The sequence below is a fragment of the Bufo gargarizans genome, chromosome 5 (assembly GCF_014858855.1).
Source record: "Bufo gargarizans isolate SCDJY-AF-19 chromosome 5, ASM1485885v1, whole genome shotgun sequence".
In the NCBI taxonomy this organism is placed as follows: domain Eukaryota; kingdom Metazoa; phylum Chordata; class Amphibia; order Anura; family Bufonidae; genus Bufo; species Bufo gargarizans.
Genome location: NC_058084.1, coordinates 338808885 through 338825631, shown reverse-complemented (window position 1 = coordinate 338825631; position 16747 = coordinate 338808885). Strand labels below are relative to the sequence as shown.

General features: G+C 43.8%; 1 protein-coding gene across 2 annotated transcripts in view; it reads right to left on the bottom strand.

Annotated features, from left to right (window-relative positions):
• LOC122939090 (tRNA (cytosine(72)-C(5))-methyltransferase NSUN6-like) overlaps window positions 1-16747 on the bottom strand; it is a 58860-nt gene that overhangs the window by 14779 nt on the left and 27334 nt on the right. Inside the window, exons 4-6 of one of the 2 annotated variants that reach the window (XM_044295063.1) lie at window positions 12895-12974; window positions 11496-11605; window positions 9145-9298 (exon numbers count right to left, since the gene is read on the bottom strand). In XM_044295063.1, the coding sequence (XP_044150998.1) occupies window positions 9145-9298; window positions 11496-11605; window positions 12895-12974 (344 nt within the window). The remainder of the gene's footprint in view (window positions 1-9144; window positions 9299-11495; window positions 11606-12894; window positions 12975-16747) is intronic. The other variant, XM_044295064.1, reaches the window with a different exon arrangement.

Genomic DNA, 16747 nt, shown 5'->3' with positions numbered 1-16747 from the left:
TGTGGACCGCAAACTGCGGTCCACAATGCACAGGCACCGTCCGTGGGGCCGCCGCATGGAGATCGTGGACCCATTCACTTGAATGGGTCAGCGATGCCTCCGTTCCGCAAAAAGATAGAGCATGTTCTATCTTTTTGCGGTGCGGAGGTACGGAACGGAACCCCAGGAAGCACTCCGTAGTGCTTCAGTAGTGTTCCGTTCCGTGCTTCCGTTCCGCATCTCCAGATTTGCGGACCCATCGAAGTGAATGCACACGGAACGGTGCCCGTGTATTGCGGATCCGCAATACGGCAAAGGGCAGCACACGTTTGTGTGAACGAGCCCTTACTGTAATGAATGCTTGTCGCCTCTTATAACTGAGTCTTCTTGTCTCCAGGTGTAGGGAGTGGCCCCTTGTTTTTTGAGGGGGTTTAACACAGAATAGCTTTCCTTGATATTTTTTGCATGGTCCGTTTATATATTTGTACAGGTTAATCATGACCCCCCTTAGGCTACTTTCACACTCGCGTTTGGTGCGGATCCGTCATGGATCTGCACAAACGCTTCCGTTCAGATAATACAACCGTCTGCATCCGTTCAGAAGGATCCATTTGTATTATCTGTAACATAGCCAAAACGGATCCGTCTTGAACACCATTGAAAGTCAATGGGGGACGGATACGTTTTCTATTGTGTCAGTGAAAACAGATCCATCCCAATTGACTTACATTGTGTGTCAGGACGGATCCGTTTACCTCCGCATCGTCAGGCGTCAGAGCGCAATGAATGCGGAACGGAGGCAAACTGATCCTTATCCATTCAGAATGCATTAGGGCAAAACTGATCCGTTTTGCGCCGCTTATGAGGGCCCTGAACGGATCTCACAAACGGAAAGCCAGTGTGAAAGTAGCCTTAGACGTCTTTTTTCAAGGCTAAACAAATTCAGTTCATTTAATCTTTGCTCATAACTAAGTTTAGTTGCTCTCCTCTGTACTTTTCCAGCTGCAGTGAATCCTTTCTATGGACTGGTGCCAAGAACTGAACTGCATATTCCAGATGAGGCCGCACCAACGCTCTGTATAGTGGCAATATTACATCCCTGTCCCGCGAGTCCACAACATTTTTAATACAAGACAAAATTCTGTTGGCCTCAGAGGCAGCTGACTGGCATTGCATGCTGTTATTTAGTCTATGATCTACTAATACACCCAGATCCTTCTCAACAAGTGACTCTCACAGTTTTTCTCCTGCAAGGACATATGCTGCATGCAGATTATTAGCCCCAAGTGCATAACTTTACATTTATCTATATTGAACCTCATTTGCCAAGTGGAGGCCCAAACAGTAAGTTTGTCCAGGTCAGCTTGTAACTTATTAACATCTTCCATAGACTGGACTGTATTACAAAGTTTGGTGTCATCTGCAAAAATAGAAACAGCACTATTAATTATTAATGAATCTATATACCGTATTTCTCGCTTTATAAGACGCACCTGATGATAAGACGCACCTAGGTTTTTGAGGAGGAAAATAAGAAAAAAATATTTTGAACCAAAAGGTGTGCTTTTGGTAGGTTTTGAACTAATGGTGGTCTGTGGATGACGCACAGTTATGGGGATCTGTGGATGACGCACAGTTATGGGGATCTGTGGATGACGCACTGTTATGGGGGATCTGTGGATGACGCACTGTTATGGGGGATCTGTGGATGACACTGATGGGGGATCTGTGGATGACACTGATGGGGGATCTGTGGATGACACTGATGGGGGATTTGTGCATTACACTGATGGGGGATCTGTTGATGACACTTATGGGGGATCTGTTGATGACACTTATGGGGCTCCGTTAAAGGGGCGGCCACTGTGAAAGTCACTGTTAAAGGGGCTGTCACTGTTAAAGGGGCAGCCATTGTGAAAGTCACTGTTAAAGGGGCGGCCACTGTAAAAGTCACTGTTAAAGGGGCGGCCACTGTGAAAGTCACTGTTAGGCTACTTTCACACTAGCGTTCGGGTTTCCGTTCGTGAGCTCCGTTTGAAGGAGCTCACGAGCGGACCCGAACGCAGCCGTCCAGCCCTGATGCAGTCTGAATGGAGGCGGATCCGCTCAGACTGCATCAGTCTGGCGGCGTTCAGCCTCCGCTCCGCTCGCCTCCGCACGGACAGGCGGACAGCTGAACGCTGCTTGCAGCGTTCGGGTGTCCGCCTGGCCGTTCGGAGGCGTGCGGATCCGTGCGGATCCGTCCAGACTTTCAATGTAAGTCAATGGGGACGGATCCGTTTGAAGATGCCACAATGTGGCTCAATCTTCAAGCGGATCCGTCCCCCATTGACTTTACATTGAAAGTCTGAACGGATCCGCGCAGGCTACTTTCGCACTTGCGATTTTTTTTAAAGTTATTAATGCAGACGGATCCGTACTGAACGGAGCCTCCGTCTGCATTAATATGAGCGGATCCGTTCAGAACGGATCCGCCCGAACGCTAGTGTGAAAGTAGCCTTAAAGGGGCAGCCATTGTAAAAGTCACTGTTAAAGGGGCGGCCACTGTGAAAGTCACTGTTAAAGGGGTGGCCACTGTGAAAGTCACTGTTATTTAATATAAAATCGTAATAAATAAATACCCGAGCAACGCCGAGTCATCAGCTAGTAAGTTAAATAATAGAGGACCCAGCACTGAACCTTGGGGTACACCGTTTATAATCGGGGACTATTCAGAGTAGGAACCATTGACCACAACTATTTGGATTGAAAATTGTCTTCATGATCGTATTCAATTACAAATTATATATATATATATATATATATATATATATCTATCAATACTTGGGTTTGACTATATCGCCTCGGGTTGAAAATTTTGTACAACTCAATCTGATCCCCATAATGGTAAAGATCAGAGCTAAAATAGGAATCTGGCTGAAACTTCCCCTATCCAGAGCTGATCGAGTTTCACTAGTTAAAATGGTGATATTACCACAATTTCTTTACGTGCTCAGGAATACACCTATTTGGATACAAGACAAACATTTTAAACTCATGGAAAGAATAATTAATGATTTAATATGGGGAAGAAAGCGAGTGCGAATTAAGCTGGAATACTTGTATAAATCAGTGGAGTGGGGGGGTTTAAATCTCCCCTACTTTAAAGGGTATTTTATTGCAGCCCAGCTATTGAGGTGTTATGAATCAGAGGACAGTGCACTCCTGGGGAAGTTGGTAACTAGCCACGCTCATAACAATATTTTTACCTTGTTGGAATCCGGGCTTTTGAAGAGCTACGAGCAAGGCTATAAAGAGACTATAAATCTACTCCTGAAAGTGTGGGGTACAACTAGGACATGGTTGAAGGTTAGGGGTTAACTCACATTTACGCCTCTTTGGCATAATTTCTATTTACAAAGGTTAGATGATATTGCAGCTGACACATTTTGGCAGAAGAATAAAATATTATATATTTCACAGGTAGTTAAAGATAGAGAAATTAAATCTTTCACAGAAATGACACATAATATAAGAAATCTCTCATGGTTTAGGTATTTTCAATTGCGATCTGTACTATCCAGTTTGGACGATAAACGTCTGCTGGATATAGATAATTTATCTTTTCTGAATGATTGGGTAGGGGGTACACCTCTTAGAACTAAGATGTCCAATATATATAAGTTATTAATTAAGGCACGGTTTAGCGATACACAATCACCAGGACAAAAAGCATGGGAAGCGGACTGCCCCCATTTGCGAGTAGAAGGGTGGGAGAATATTTTTGGGAATCTGACTTCAGTATCCCAGAACTTTAACCATGTCCTAATACAATTTTACATTTCCCATAGACTATACATTACCCCCCTATGGATGAATAAATGCGGGTTGAGAGCCACGTCCAACTGCCCCAAATGTGATATTGTAGGAGCAGACTTCCTCCACATGATTTGGACTTGTCCAGAACTTGTAAAATACTGGAAAAGCATTAATAATTGTATTATTCATAAACTAAAAATTCAAATTCCTTTTGAACTACACGTATTCGTGCTTAACGACTTTTCCAAATTAAAAAATCACAAGTATCAAAAGATCTTTCTGAGCAGAATATTGATGTTGGCTAGAGTTCTGATCAGTCGGACCTGGTTTGCTCGATCCACTCCAGATATAAATATATGGATAAATTTAACCGATAAGGTAAAAAACTACGAGGAAATTATATATAAATGGAGGGAAGTTGAGGACCAGTGGAATGGGATATGGGGTGGCTGGAAGATTGACTAACTGAGGTCATGTTGGGTTGTTTATGGGGGTCCTACTTTGACGCACCACAGATTAGGGGGGAGGGAGGGGAGGGTTTTTTCTAAATGCAACCAAAAGATGAACTGACTATATTTATATTTATCTACATTTGGTTGGGTCACTAAGAATTGAGGGGTTGTGAAAAAATTTGCTGTCAATGTTTTGTAATTTTCCCAATAAATTTTTTTGGAACAAAAAAATAAAAATAAAAATAAAAATAAAAAATTACAAATTAGATTTTCTAAACCAATAGACCTCAATTTACCCATTAGTCGTCTGTGTGGAACAGTATCAAACGCCTTTGCAAAGTCCAAAAACACAATATCGACAATCGACAATCCCCTCTGTTCAGACTTCTACTCACCTCCTCATAAAAACAAATCAGGTTAGGCTACTTTCACATTTGCGTTTGGTGCGGATCGGTCATAGATCTGCACAGACGGATCCGTTCAGATAATACAACCGTCTGCATCCGTTCAGAATAAATCCGTTTGTATTATCTTTAACATAGCCAAGACGGATCCGTCTTTGACACCACTGAAAGTCAATGGAGGGCGGATCCGTTTTCTATTGTGCCAGATTGTGTCATAGAAAACGGATCCGTTCCCATTGACTTACATTGTGTGTCAGAACGGATCCGTTTGGCTCAGTTTCGTCAGATAGACACCAAAATGCTGCAAGCAGCCTCCAGAGCGGAATGGAGACGGAACGGAGGCAAACTGATGCATTCTGAGCGGATCCTTTTCCATTCAGAATCCATTAGAATGCAAACTGATCTGTTTTGGACCGCGTGTGAGAGCCCTGAACAGATCTCAGAAACGGAAAGCCCGTTGCCCGTTTTCTAAACCAATAGACCTCAATTTACCCATTAGTCGTTTGTGTGGAACAGTATCAAACGCCTTTGCAAAGTCCTGAACAGATCTCACAAGCGGAAAGCCAAAACGCCAGTGTGAAAGTAGCCTTAGTTTGACAGCTTCTGTTCTTAGTAAAACCATGTTGGCTATCACTTATTATTATTGACGACAGTTACATAATCCTGTATGTAGTCCAGCTGAAGGCCCTCATTGTTAAGCTTACTGTTCTATAATTTCTTGATGAAGACCTAGCACCCTTTTTGAAAACGGGCACCACATTCGCCTTGCGCCAGTCTCCTGGTACAATGCCTGCCATTAAAGAATCTGTAAATATAATGAACAGAGGCAAATAAATAACTGAACTGAGCTCCTTTAGAACTCTATGGTGTAATCCATCTGAACCTGGGGCCTTGTTCACTTTAAAAAAAAAAATTGCATATTAAGGACCATATCTACAGTCAGCCAGGTAAGTATTTTATTTGAGGCATTTACACCTGTGGCACCACCCTCATGAGATGCCATCTCTTCTTTTGTATATACAGAGCTAAAAAACCCATTTAGGAGCTCTGCTTTCTCTTGATCCCCATTACCATTTTTTTTTTCATTTATGAATTTGAAGAATGTTTTAGGGTTGTTCTTACTTTGGCCACCTGTATTTTATTGTGTATTTTTGATTATTTTATTACCCTTTTTACTTTTTAAAGGCTACAGCTGACCCCTCCGATTTGTATTTCTTAAAGGCCCTTTTTTTTGTCATTTATTGGACTTTTTACACTATTTGTAAGCCATGTAGGGTTTAATTTTCTTCGCTTGCACTTGTTAACTCTAGGAATGTATTTAACAATATACTTATCCAAAGTAGATTTAAAGCGCTCCCATTTAGCATTAGTGTCATTATGTGACAATGGTTGTTCCCAGTCTATGTCCTGAAGTGCAGCCCTCAACCCTGGGAAATTCACCTTTTTGAAATTAAGTGTTTTTGCCCTACCGACCTGAGTTTGTTTCTTACAGTTTAGTTGGAATATAATTATATTGTGGTCACTGTTTGGCTACATGCACACGACCGTATGTGTTTTGTGGTCCACAAAAAAAAACGGATGACGTTCCGTATGGCATCCGTTTTTTTTTGCGGATCCGTTTTTTTTGTGGATCCATTGTAATAATGCCTATCCTTGTCCGCAAACTAGAAAAAAATAGGACATGCACTATTTTTTTGGCGGAGCAACGGAACGGACATACTGATATACGGTGTGCTGTCCGCGTTTTTTGTGGACCCATTGAAATGAATGGGTCCGCATCCTATCCGCAAAAAATAAACGGATCGGACACGGAAACAAAATACGGTCGTGTGCATGAGGCCTTACCAAGGTTTTCATGGACAGTGACATTTCTCACAAGCTCTGCATTGTTAGAAATGACTAGATCCAGAAGAGCATCGCGTCTAGTAGGAACTTCTACAAACTGGCCCAGAAAATTATCCTACAAAAAGCTGAGGAATTTTCTTAACCATGTTACCAATCTATGTTTAGATAGCTAAAATCCCCACTGTGCCAGCCTGCGCCGCCCGCTCCATTTACACATACAGTTGATTTGCTATCTCCTCAGTGATATTGGGGGGGCCTATAGATCACCCCAAGAATTGTTTTTTTTTTCACTTTTTTCCCTCTGAATTTCCACCCAAAAGGTTTCAACATCCTCACAACCTTCATCCACAATTGTTTCTTTCACACTTACGTTCATATTATGACGGATAAGCAGATAACTGCAGTAAAGTGATCTGTACAAACCAAGAATTGGCGCCTATTATTAGGCTTAGTGGCCAGTGCGAAAACTGCAGGATGTTATGTTTTTTGTTTAAAAGGTTCTCCGGGCTTTTACTATTGATGACCTATCTTTAGAATAGGTCATCAATATCAGATTGTTTGGGGCCTGACACCCGGCACTCCCTCCAATCAGCTGTATGAAGAGAAGGCATGCACCGTGTGTGGGTGCCGTCTCCCTTCTCTCTTTCTGCTCGCTGCTGCTATGTCTATGGCGAGCAGGAAGAGAAACGGGAGACGGCACCCACACACGGGTGTCGGACCCCAGACAATCTGATATTGAGGACCAGGTAGCAGGTATATTAGACACTGTTAACAAAACAGCATCTAATATACCTTTTTGGGGTTAAAAAAAATAAATCGCATCTACAGCCTGCCAGCGAACGATTGCCGCTGGCAGGATGTAGATCAAATCGTTTACCTTGCGATCCTGTAAACGCGCGCTCCTGTGAGTGCGCGTTCACAGGAAATCTCACGTCTCGCGAGATGACGCGCCGATATGTCAACGAGGAATAACCCGGCCGCCCGCAGGACGCATCCCTGCGTTAGGCGGTCGGGAGGTGGTTAAAATTAAAAATTTTATTTATGCAATAGTTCATTTTCTGATGACACATTCCCTTGGAAGCAATTTGCACAAGGACTTATTCCCATGAAGGCTGCCCGTACACGTTCAGGCTTTCTAATGAAGATTTTGAAGCCAAAACTCGATGTGGATCATAAAAGGATCATTTATAGGGAAAGTACAACAGGCAGATTCTAATTCTCTTTTGTGAATCCACATCTGGATTTAGCTTGAAAACTGTATCAGGAAAAACCTGATCAGAACCCAAGGGAAAATATCTGTCAATTTATGCGTCAGGACCTCACACTTACATACAGAGCTGAGGAAATGTACACAGAGAAGACATCGCCTTGAGAAAATATACACTGCTTGCAAGGCGCGACTATGCAAACCTTACGTTGTTTTTCTAGGAATTACATATTGATGCTTTATCCTCAGGATAAGTCATTGATATGAGATCCGAGGCGACTGAGCCTCACATAGACCATGTGAGCGATGGATGTGATGCCACAGACCAAGGAAGAGGCCGCATTGCTCGGCTGAGCATCGCAGCCCGTTCAAATAGCAGAGTGCTGGTGTTATGCAAGCGGGTGTGGACCGGCTATACCTTGGAGGGGCGTGACTAAGTAACTACCTGGTCTTCACTAGAGCCTGTAATGGCGAGGGTAGGCTTGGGCCGTTAGGGTAGTCACCAGGTACCAGAGCAATCTCCAGGTGTGTGGCAGCTGACCTGGGGGTCAGAGATACCGGTGTAAAGCACTGAGGGGAAAGACGTAGTCAGGAAGTCCGGAGTCAAGGCAGGCAGCAGGCAAGCAAAGTCTATAATCAAAGTCCAAGGTCAATCAAGCGAAGTCCGTTGAATCGAGAAGCAGGGTCCGGTACACAGTAGAGCAGAAACTTCAAAACACCTTCACACAAGGAACTAGACAAGCTAGTGACCAAGATTGCTCAGGCACCTTCCTGGGGCAGGAATCGCCTTTAAATACTTCCTGCAACACAGCCATAGGCTGGGGAGATAGAGGCATGTACATGCCACCTCACAAGGGAGGAGAGACACACCTGTGCATGCCCTAACAAATAGTACAGGAAGTAAGCTCTGACATGGAGCACAGATACAACCGGCCCGCACTTGTCAGCACGGCGCATGGCAGCAGGAGGGAGAGAGGGAGTCCGGCGCCCGTGTCCCCAGATGCAGCGCAGGCACGGACCGCTGGGCTAACAGCCGGAAGTCGTATCCTCACCGATCTCATATAGATGACCTATCCAGATGCTGCCTCTATTTTTTATTTTTGTGTAACCAGAGGATAGCCCATCAATATTGAATTAAATTACCTTTAAGAAGATGTGATATCTTTATCATACACATAACATTTTTTTCTCCATTCATCCAACATTTGCCACAGGATGTAATTCCACTCCCAAGTCGCTATAGGTAGCGGCAAACCCTGCAGTGCATGTAGATTTCAGCATAACGTGAGAATAGATTCTCATCCTGTGGGCAATCTTGGAGGAATAAACTCTAATTTGAGTGCTGGATTTTACACTAAAGTTTTTGACATTGTTGTGGAATTAGAGCTTCCTACATAAAGACTGTGACTGCGCTGCAGGCCCCCCTGTATTTTCACCCTGTTCAGTATCTTCTACTTACTTTATGGGGCTGGCTGAACAGAAGATTTCCGCCCGACTTAACTCTGAAATTCCATTCCCGATAAATACTTTGCTCCCCTCGAACTCTGTGGCGCCGCGCTTACACTGTCCCTCAATGTCTGAGTAAACCGAGACCTTGTCCCCCGCCTTCATCCCTGTAGTTAACAAGAGAAAAAGTTTTAAAAATTAAATGCCTTGCAGGTATAGGTAATTCCCAAACTGGTTTTAATTATGGTACAATGAAAGGTTTGGCGATATTCTAGAGCACAAGGCCAAAAACCTCATTAGACACCATCTTTGTCATGCTGATATGGTCCTTCTGTAGCAATAATCTCAGAGACACAAGCTCTTAATGGGAGAGCAAAGTAATATCAGTTTCTGCTGCACAGGGAAGGCTTTATCTGCAAGGTAATGCTTATTAGAATAGTAGGTGGAGGACTGGAATAACCCTCCCCCCCAAGGAGAGATAGGATCCCCCAAATTCTGACTTAGGCCTCTCACCCAGTCAGTACTCTCTTCTCTGCACTGATGAAGGGCAATCACTCCGAAACAGCTGTCGGCAGATTAGACGCTGGCTTATTTAATATCAGAGTCATGTCTAAAGGGTCGAACATTGACTTATAGGACAGCTACCATAAATCTGGTGGCATTAGAGGCAGAGCTTGTTAAGAGCTCATTTGCATCCCTTTCTTCCCAAAATTCCAGAGGAGAATGTATGGCCTATACATCTCCTCACACCGACTAAGGTGCTCTCTCCCCAAGGAGAGATAGTACCCCCGAAATCCTGACAGAATGAAGGTTCTCTAGTTCTCATCATAGGAATAGGTAAAGATGCAAACAGAGAAGCCCTGACCAGCCACACTACTGGGATAGCATAGGGGAGGTGCCGTGCTCTACTGGAGTCACCACCCCTCACTTCTCTCTGGCCTGACTGCTGGTCTGACAAACAGAGTTAAGTGAGACCCCGGACAGGAACTTGTATACATGGAGTGAAAAATTATATCTATTCATTTTGTATATAGAAGTAAACGAAAAATGTGTTGGTTGACCGCTTGTTACCGTTGTTACGGTGCTACTAGGAGAAAGCCAAACCAGTGCCACCATTAAGGTGAAAAGGTAGCTTTATTCAGGAAATAGTCTACGCGTTTCGAGGCTAGAAAATCCCTCTTCATCAGGACAATATACTTTTACAATACAATACAAGCTGTGGTTTTGGCGCGCAGGCCGGTTGGGAAGGGCTGGAGGCGTTCTTACTATGAATGACATGACAATGCCTCATTTAATATCGGAGCGCAGTATCTGAAGCGCTGCTTATATGTAGTTCATGGAAGTAGTGCAGGGGATCACTGCGATCTATTTTTATTGGATATGTTACTTTATGGTTATACAACGTATCATTGTAGAAAAGCTGTATCCGTTCTCAAATCAACATGAATCTGTTGCGAACCTGCTGTAGTATATGAAATCACAGCAGCCGGCCGCGATGTACAATAATCATGGGTTTGGATGCGGGGTGCCCGATTCAAAGTAGGTTGTAGAGCGAGATATATAGAAAGTTATGTATATATTTAGATATATTGAAATCAAAGGGAAGTGTTAATTTATCTATTGTGAGGCCGAATATTGACTTGAAGTATCCGGCGGCGGCCTCAGGGTACGGGAGTGAGGTCTGAGCCTGCCCGGTGCGTGTATTTAAAATGTTACGGATAGAATTCACATATATGTTGTTAATATGTGATGTGGGAGCATTATGGCCCCCACGATTACCACATCCCACACACACAATTATACTTGAGAGGTCCACGGGAGCACCATAGCACAATCCAGCCACAAGAGTGGATGTAGCAGACATGTTAAATCTCACAATGTCTTTTTGTTAAGACCAGAGGCGGACTGGCCATAGACCCTACAGGGAAATTTCCCGGTGGGCTGATGCTCGACGCCCGCAGTTGCCCTCCTGAACTTAACTGTATCACCATCCTCCGGACAATGATACAGTTGAATATTGTGGAGAGGGCAGCAGTATTTTGTGCTGCACTGTGGTATTTGGTTCTGCTGCCGCGGTACTTTGTGCTGCACTAAGGTATTGCAGGTCCTGTCTACTTGTGTTGCCCTGTCTTCTATCAATGTAGTCCTGCCTACAACATGGGGCCACTTTTAGTTTTTTTTATTTCCAGGGCCACTGGAAGTTCCCAATCCGCCCCTGCTTAAGACAATGCATTTATTGCTTCATCTGACTGGTGGAGTAGACGGCTGAAAGCCTGGAAGGTGTGGAGACATCTCATCAGATGGGTCCTGTAACATTTGGACAGCTCAATATTTTCGGATGATACCACCAGGCATTGCTCTCACATTTTGAGGCAGACTGAATCCCAGCAGAGTAGACATGGGCCCCTCTGAGGACGGCACTTCCGCACTGGGCCCCAACAATCACTTCTACTGGATGTTGCTTCAACGCTTTCCTGCAGATAAGAGCAGAAATACATGAAAAGACACAGAATTACCCAGAAATCACGTCATGGAATATCACATGATAGAAGAGGAAAATACAGTATATGGTAAAGCAACCCTAAACGTCCCAGAAAGACCACAGCACGTGTACACATCTAATATAGTGAGTATTCCTTGTACATTGAAAAGATCACGGCCTGACTCAATGCAGGTTTCGGTGGCAAGTGTAATGTGAGGTAACAGGCTTGTAGAAGCAGCGACCGGGCTGCAGCCCCACCTATAACACGCCAAACGCTGATAATAATTTCCTGTTTCTAAAAGGGCATCTGTCAGCAGTTTTGTACCTATGACACTGGCTGACCAGTGCGCTTGGCAGCTGACGGCATCTGTGTTGGTCCCATGTTCATATGAGAAAAACTAAGTTTTAATATATACAAATGAGCCTCTAGGAGCAACGGGGGCGTTGCTGTTACACCTAGAGGTTCAGCTTTTTCTGCAACTGCCGTGCCTTTTCCAGACCTCGCAAACAGTGATCAAAAAGTTGTACACGCCCCAAAATGGTATCAATGAAAAGTACAGATCGCCCTGCAAAAAATAAGTTTTCACACAGCTCCACACACATAAATACAAAAAAGTTATAGGGTTCAGAATATGGAGACTAAAATAAAAATAAAAGTTTTTTTTTTAAACGTATTTTTTTTTTTCTAGTGTAAAAAACGCAATTAAAAAAAATATACATATGTGGTATTGCTGGATTCGTACTGACCTGGAGAATAAAAGTAACTGGTCAGTTTTTCCAATTTCACCCCATTTATATTTTTTCCCCCATCACATTGTATGCGACCGTTATTAGTGCCATTAGAGAGGGCATCTTGTCTCGCAAAAAACAAGCCATCATACGGCTACGTTAACAAAAAAAAAAAAAAAAAAAGTTAGGGCTTTTGGAGGACTGGGGGAGTAAAAAAAAAAAAAAAAAACCACATGGAAAAATCGCCTGGTCATGAAAGGGTTAATTAGGAACAAGGAGAGATCTGTAGATCTAAGAGCCCTGGCAAATTTTTACTTTTCATTGGCTGCTCCGCCGCGATCCTCCCGACCAGACAGAACAGTGCAGGGATGTGTTGGGGGACACGTAAAGAAGTGAATTTAAATGGTATAATAGATTCGTCTTGTATTAACATCCAGAACATCTGCCACATACGCTGGGATATGTCGTCAATACAAAAGACTGGACTACAGTGTAATTAGGACGAGCAATAACGTGCACAGACACAAAGTAGACATAAAACGTCTCACTAACCTTGGACCAATGGCTGGAATTAATAAGAGGTCATTAAGCTGAGGATGTTGATGAATTGGGACGATGACGTCGGGGAACTGCTGTAAAGTAAGATTACAAATGTCACTAAGAGGGCACAAAACCTGCCTGAAGAATAGCGCATGGCTCATAGAACGGAATGCAAACTGTCTCCTGTAAGAACGCCACCTTAAGAAGTACTAATCATAACACATCTCCTTTTTTTCTAATCTGTTTTTATTTTCTGATTACAGATTTTTATATTCTATTTCCTGAACATGATTATGGGGGCGGCCATCTTATCTGAGCTGTTCTTAACAGCATTTAGAAAGCATTAAAGGGGTTGTCTGGCCAGAGATATCCTGACGGTAGATCATTAATAAGTCATTAATATCTGATTGGTAGGGGTCCGACACCTGGCACCCCCGCCAATCAGCTGTTTGAAGAGGCGGTGTAGCTCCAGGTAAGCGCTGCTTCCTGTTCGTTATGCTGCACTTCGTCTCGGAGGTGCAGTGTAATGATGAGTACTGGTGCTTGTAATTACACTACGCCGCCGCTGCAGTGGAGATGACGCACAGTGTAAAGACCAGGTGGTGGCACTCGCACGGAGCCTCGCCTTCTCCTCAAACAGCTGATTGGCTGGTGTGCTGGGTGCCGGACCCCGGCCGATAGAATATTGATGACCTAAACTCACCGGTATGGATCCCCATGCATTATTTTTTTTTAAAAACAACACATTTTTTGTTTTTTTGTTCTGGAAGACTAAAAGAAGTAGAAACCCTGCAAAGAAACAAAGAATCGGGTCTAGCAATGCCCAACCCTTTATTATATTTTCTCGCAGCCCAACTGCAGCATTTTAAAGGATGGAACACGGCTGGAGGAGCGGGGAGAAATGGCAGATTAGTTGAATGGGCATCGGGATGCTCTCCGCCCCTGGAAGGGGGAGTGGATCCAAGATTAGGATCTGCCCCAACTTTGGTGCTAATGAGGAAAGTGTGGGCTATGGCTAGCCTGCTTCTTGGGGTCTCAGGACTTCTAAATATGTCTCCCATATGGAACAACTCTGTCTTACCAGAACTTTCCGAACTGAAGGGATTCTCCCTATGGGAAAGGAAAGGGATTTGGAACATTGGACAATCATACTCCCAGGACCTCCTGAAGCAGTTTCAGCAACTGTGCTCGGAGTTCGATCTACCCTCCCGTCATTTCTAGAAGTACTTACAGATCAGACACGGCATTAGATGCCCAATCCTAAACACTATCGCTGCAATATACATCCAATCAGGCGCTTGACTCTGTGGTCGGCGGTCGGATCTGCAAGGGGAGCTAGCTCGAGAATTTATCAATCATTGTACGTGGAGTTTCTGAAGGCCTTTCCTCTTAGGGTAAAGGCACAATGGGAAAAACGATGTTGGGAGTATTACTGATACTCAATGGGAGGAGACGCTGGCATTGACCCCGAGCCTATCCCTGAGTGAAGCTGCTAGATTGTCCCAGCTGTTAAAACCCCGCTATTCCTGTTTAAGATTGGATATAGAGAGTATAGAGAGACTCAGGTTGTCCAAAATGCAGCGAGTCGGAGGCTGATCTGTTACATATACTATGGAGCGGCTGTGCATTAAGAGAATATCGGAGTGAGGTAGTACAGCTAATCAATAAAGTGTGTAATGCAGATATTCCTCTTGATCCTAATATGCGCCTACTCTGCATTTTTGAATCTGATTAACTACAGACGCCTATTATATATAGGAATAAATAGGATGTTGTACCAGGCACGTAAAACACTGGTCACGACCACTGCCTTGTGTTATAGCAGAGTACATAGCAAGACTGAATGTTGTTATAAGACTGGAAAGGGGGGTCTATCTGAGGTCCCTGGATTGGCAATTATTAGGGGACTCAAGTATGATACTAGGGAACCTGGAGTTATGATATTGTGGTTTATACCTAAATCTAACTAAGAATGTGTGCTGATGATTGGGCCTTGCTGCTGCCCCGGGGGGGCCCCTTCGCTCTCCTTCTCTTCAGGGAGCCAACCCTGAATCTTTACTTCTACTCTTCTTCCTGGATATACCGTATGGCAGCCAATTGTTACTGTGATTGTCTCGTGAGGGGGGGAGTTAGTTGTGGGCTTGCACTTGAGTACTACTTATTGGTTAATTATGATTGTCGTGGTAATACTATTATTTATTTATTGTATGCACTTATATAGCGCTAATATATTCCGCAGCGCTTTACCGACATTAGCATCCAACTGTCCCCATCTAGGTTCCCTATCAGTATGTCTTTGGAGTGTTGGAGGAAACCGGAGGAAACCCACGCAAACATGGGGAGAACATACAAACTCCATGCAGATGTTGTCCTTGGTCGGATTCAAACCTAGCACTCCAGAACTGTTTTAGACACTGTAAACCTGTGCATTTTGTTTGTTTGTGGATAAAACTCAATAAAAAGATATCTGATAAAAATATATATATATATATATATATATATATATATATATATAGAGAGAGAGTACAGACCAAAAGTTTGGACACCTTCTCATTCAAAGAGTTTTCTTTATTTTCATGACTATGAAAATTGTAGATTCACACTGAAGGCATCAAAACTATGAATTAACACATGTGGAATTATATACATAACAAAAAAGTGTGAAACAACTGAAAATATGTCATATTCTAGGTTCTTCAAAGTAGCCACCTTTTGCTTTGATTACTGTTTTGCACACTCTTGGCATTCTCTTGATGAGCTTCAAGAGGTAGTCACCTGAAATGGTCTTCCAACAGTCTTGAAGGAGTTCCCAGAGATGCTTAGCACTTGTTGGCCCTTTTGCCTTCACTCTGCGGTCCAGCTCACCCCAAACCATCTCGATTGGGTTCAGGTCCGGTGACTGTGGAGGCCAGGTCATCTGGCGCAGCACCCCATCACTCTCCTTCATGGTCAAATAGCCCTTACACAGCCTGGAGGTGTGTTTGGGGTCATTGTGCTGTTCAAAAATAAATGATGGTCCAACTAAACGCAAACCGGATGGAATAGCATGCCGCTGCAAGATGCTGTGGTAGCCATGCTGGTTCAGTATGCCTTTCAATTTTGAATAAATCCCCAACAGTGTCACCAGCAAAGCACCCCCACACCATCACACCTCCTCCTCCATGCTTCACGGTGGGAACCAGGCATGTAGAGTCCATCCGTTCACCTTTTCTGCGTCGCACAAAGACACGGTGGTTGGAACCAAAGATCTCAAATTTGGACTCATCAGACCAAAGCACAGATTTCCACTGGTCTAATGTCCATTCCTTGTGTTCTTTAGCCCAAACAAGTCTCTTCTGCTTGTTGCCTGTCCTTAGCAGTGGTTTCCTAGCAGATATTCTACCATGAAGGCCTGATTCACACAGTCTCCTCTTAACAGTTGTTCTAGAGATGTGTCTGCTGCTAGAACTCTGTGTGGCATTGACCTGGTCTCTAATCTGAGCTGCTGTTAACCTGCGATTTCTGAGGCTGGTAACTCGGATGAACTTATCCTCCGCAGCAGAGGTGACTCTTGGTCTTCCTTTCCTGGGACGGTCCGCATGTGAGCCAGTTTCTTTGTAGCGCTTGATGGTTTTTGTGACTGCACTTGGGGACACTTTCAAAGTTTTCCCAATTTTTCGGACTGACTGACCTTCATTTCTTAAAGTAATGATGGCCACTCGTTTTTCTTTACTTAGCTGCTTTTTTCTTGCCATAATACAAATTCTAACAGTCTATTCAGTAGGACTATCAGCTGTGTATCCACCTGACTTCTCCACAACGCAACTGATGGTTCCAACCCCATTTATAAGGCAAGAAATCCCACTTATTAAACCTGACAGGGCAC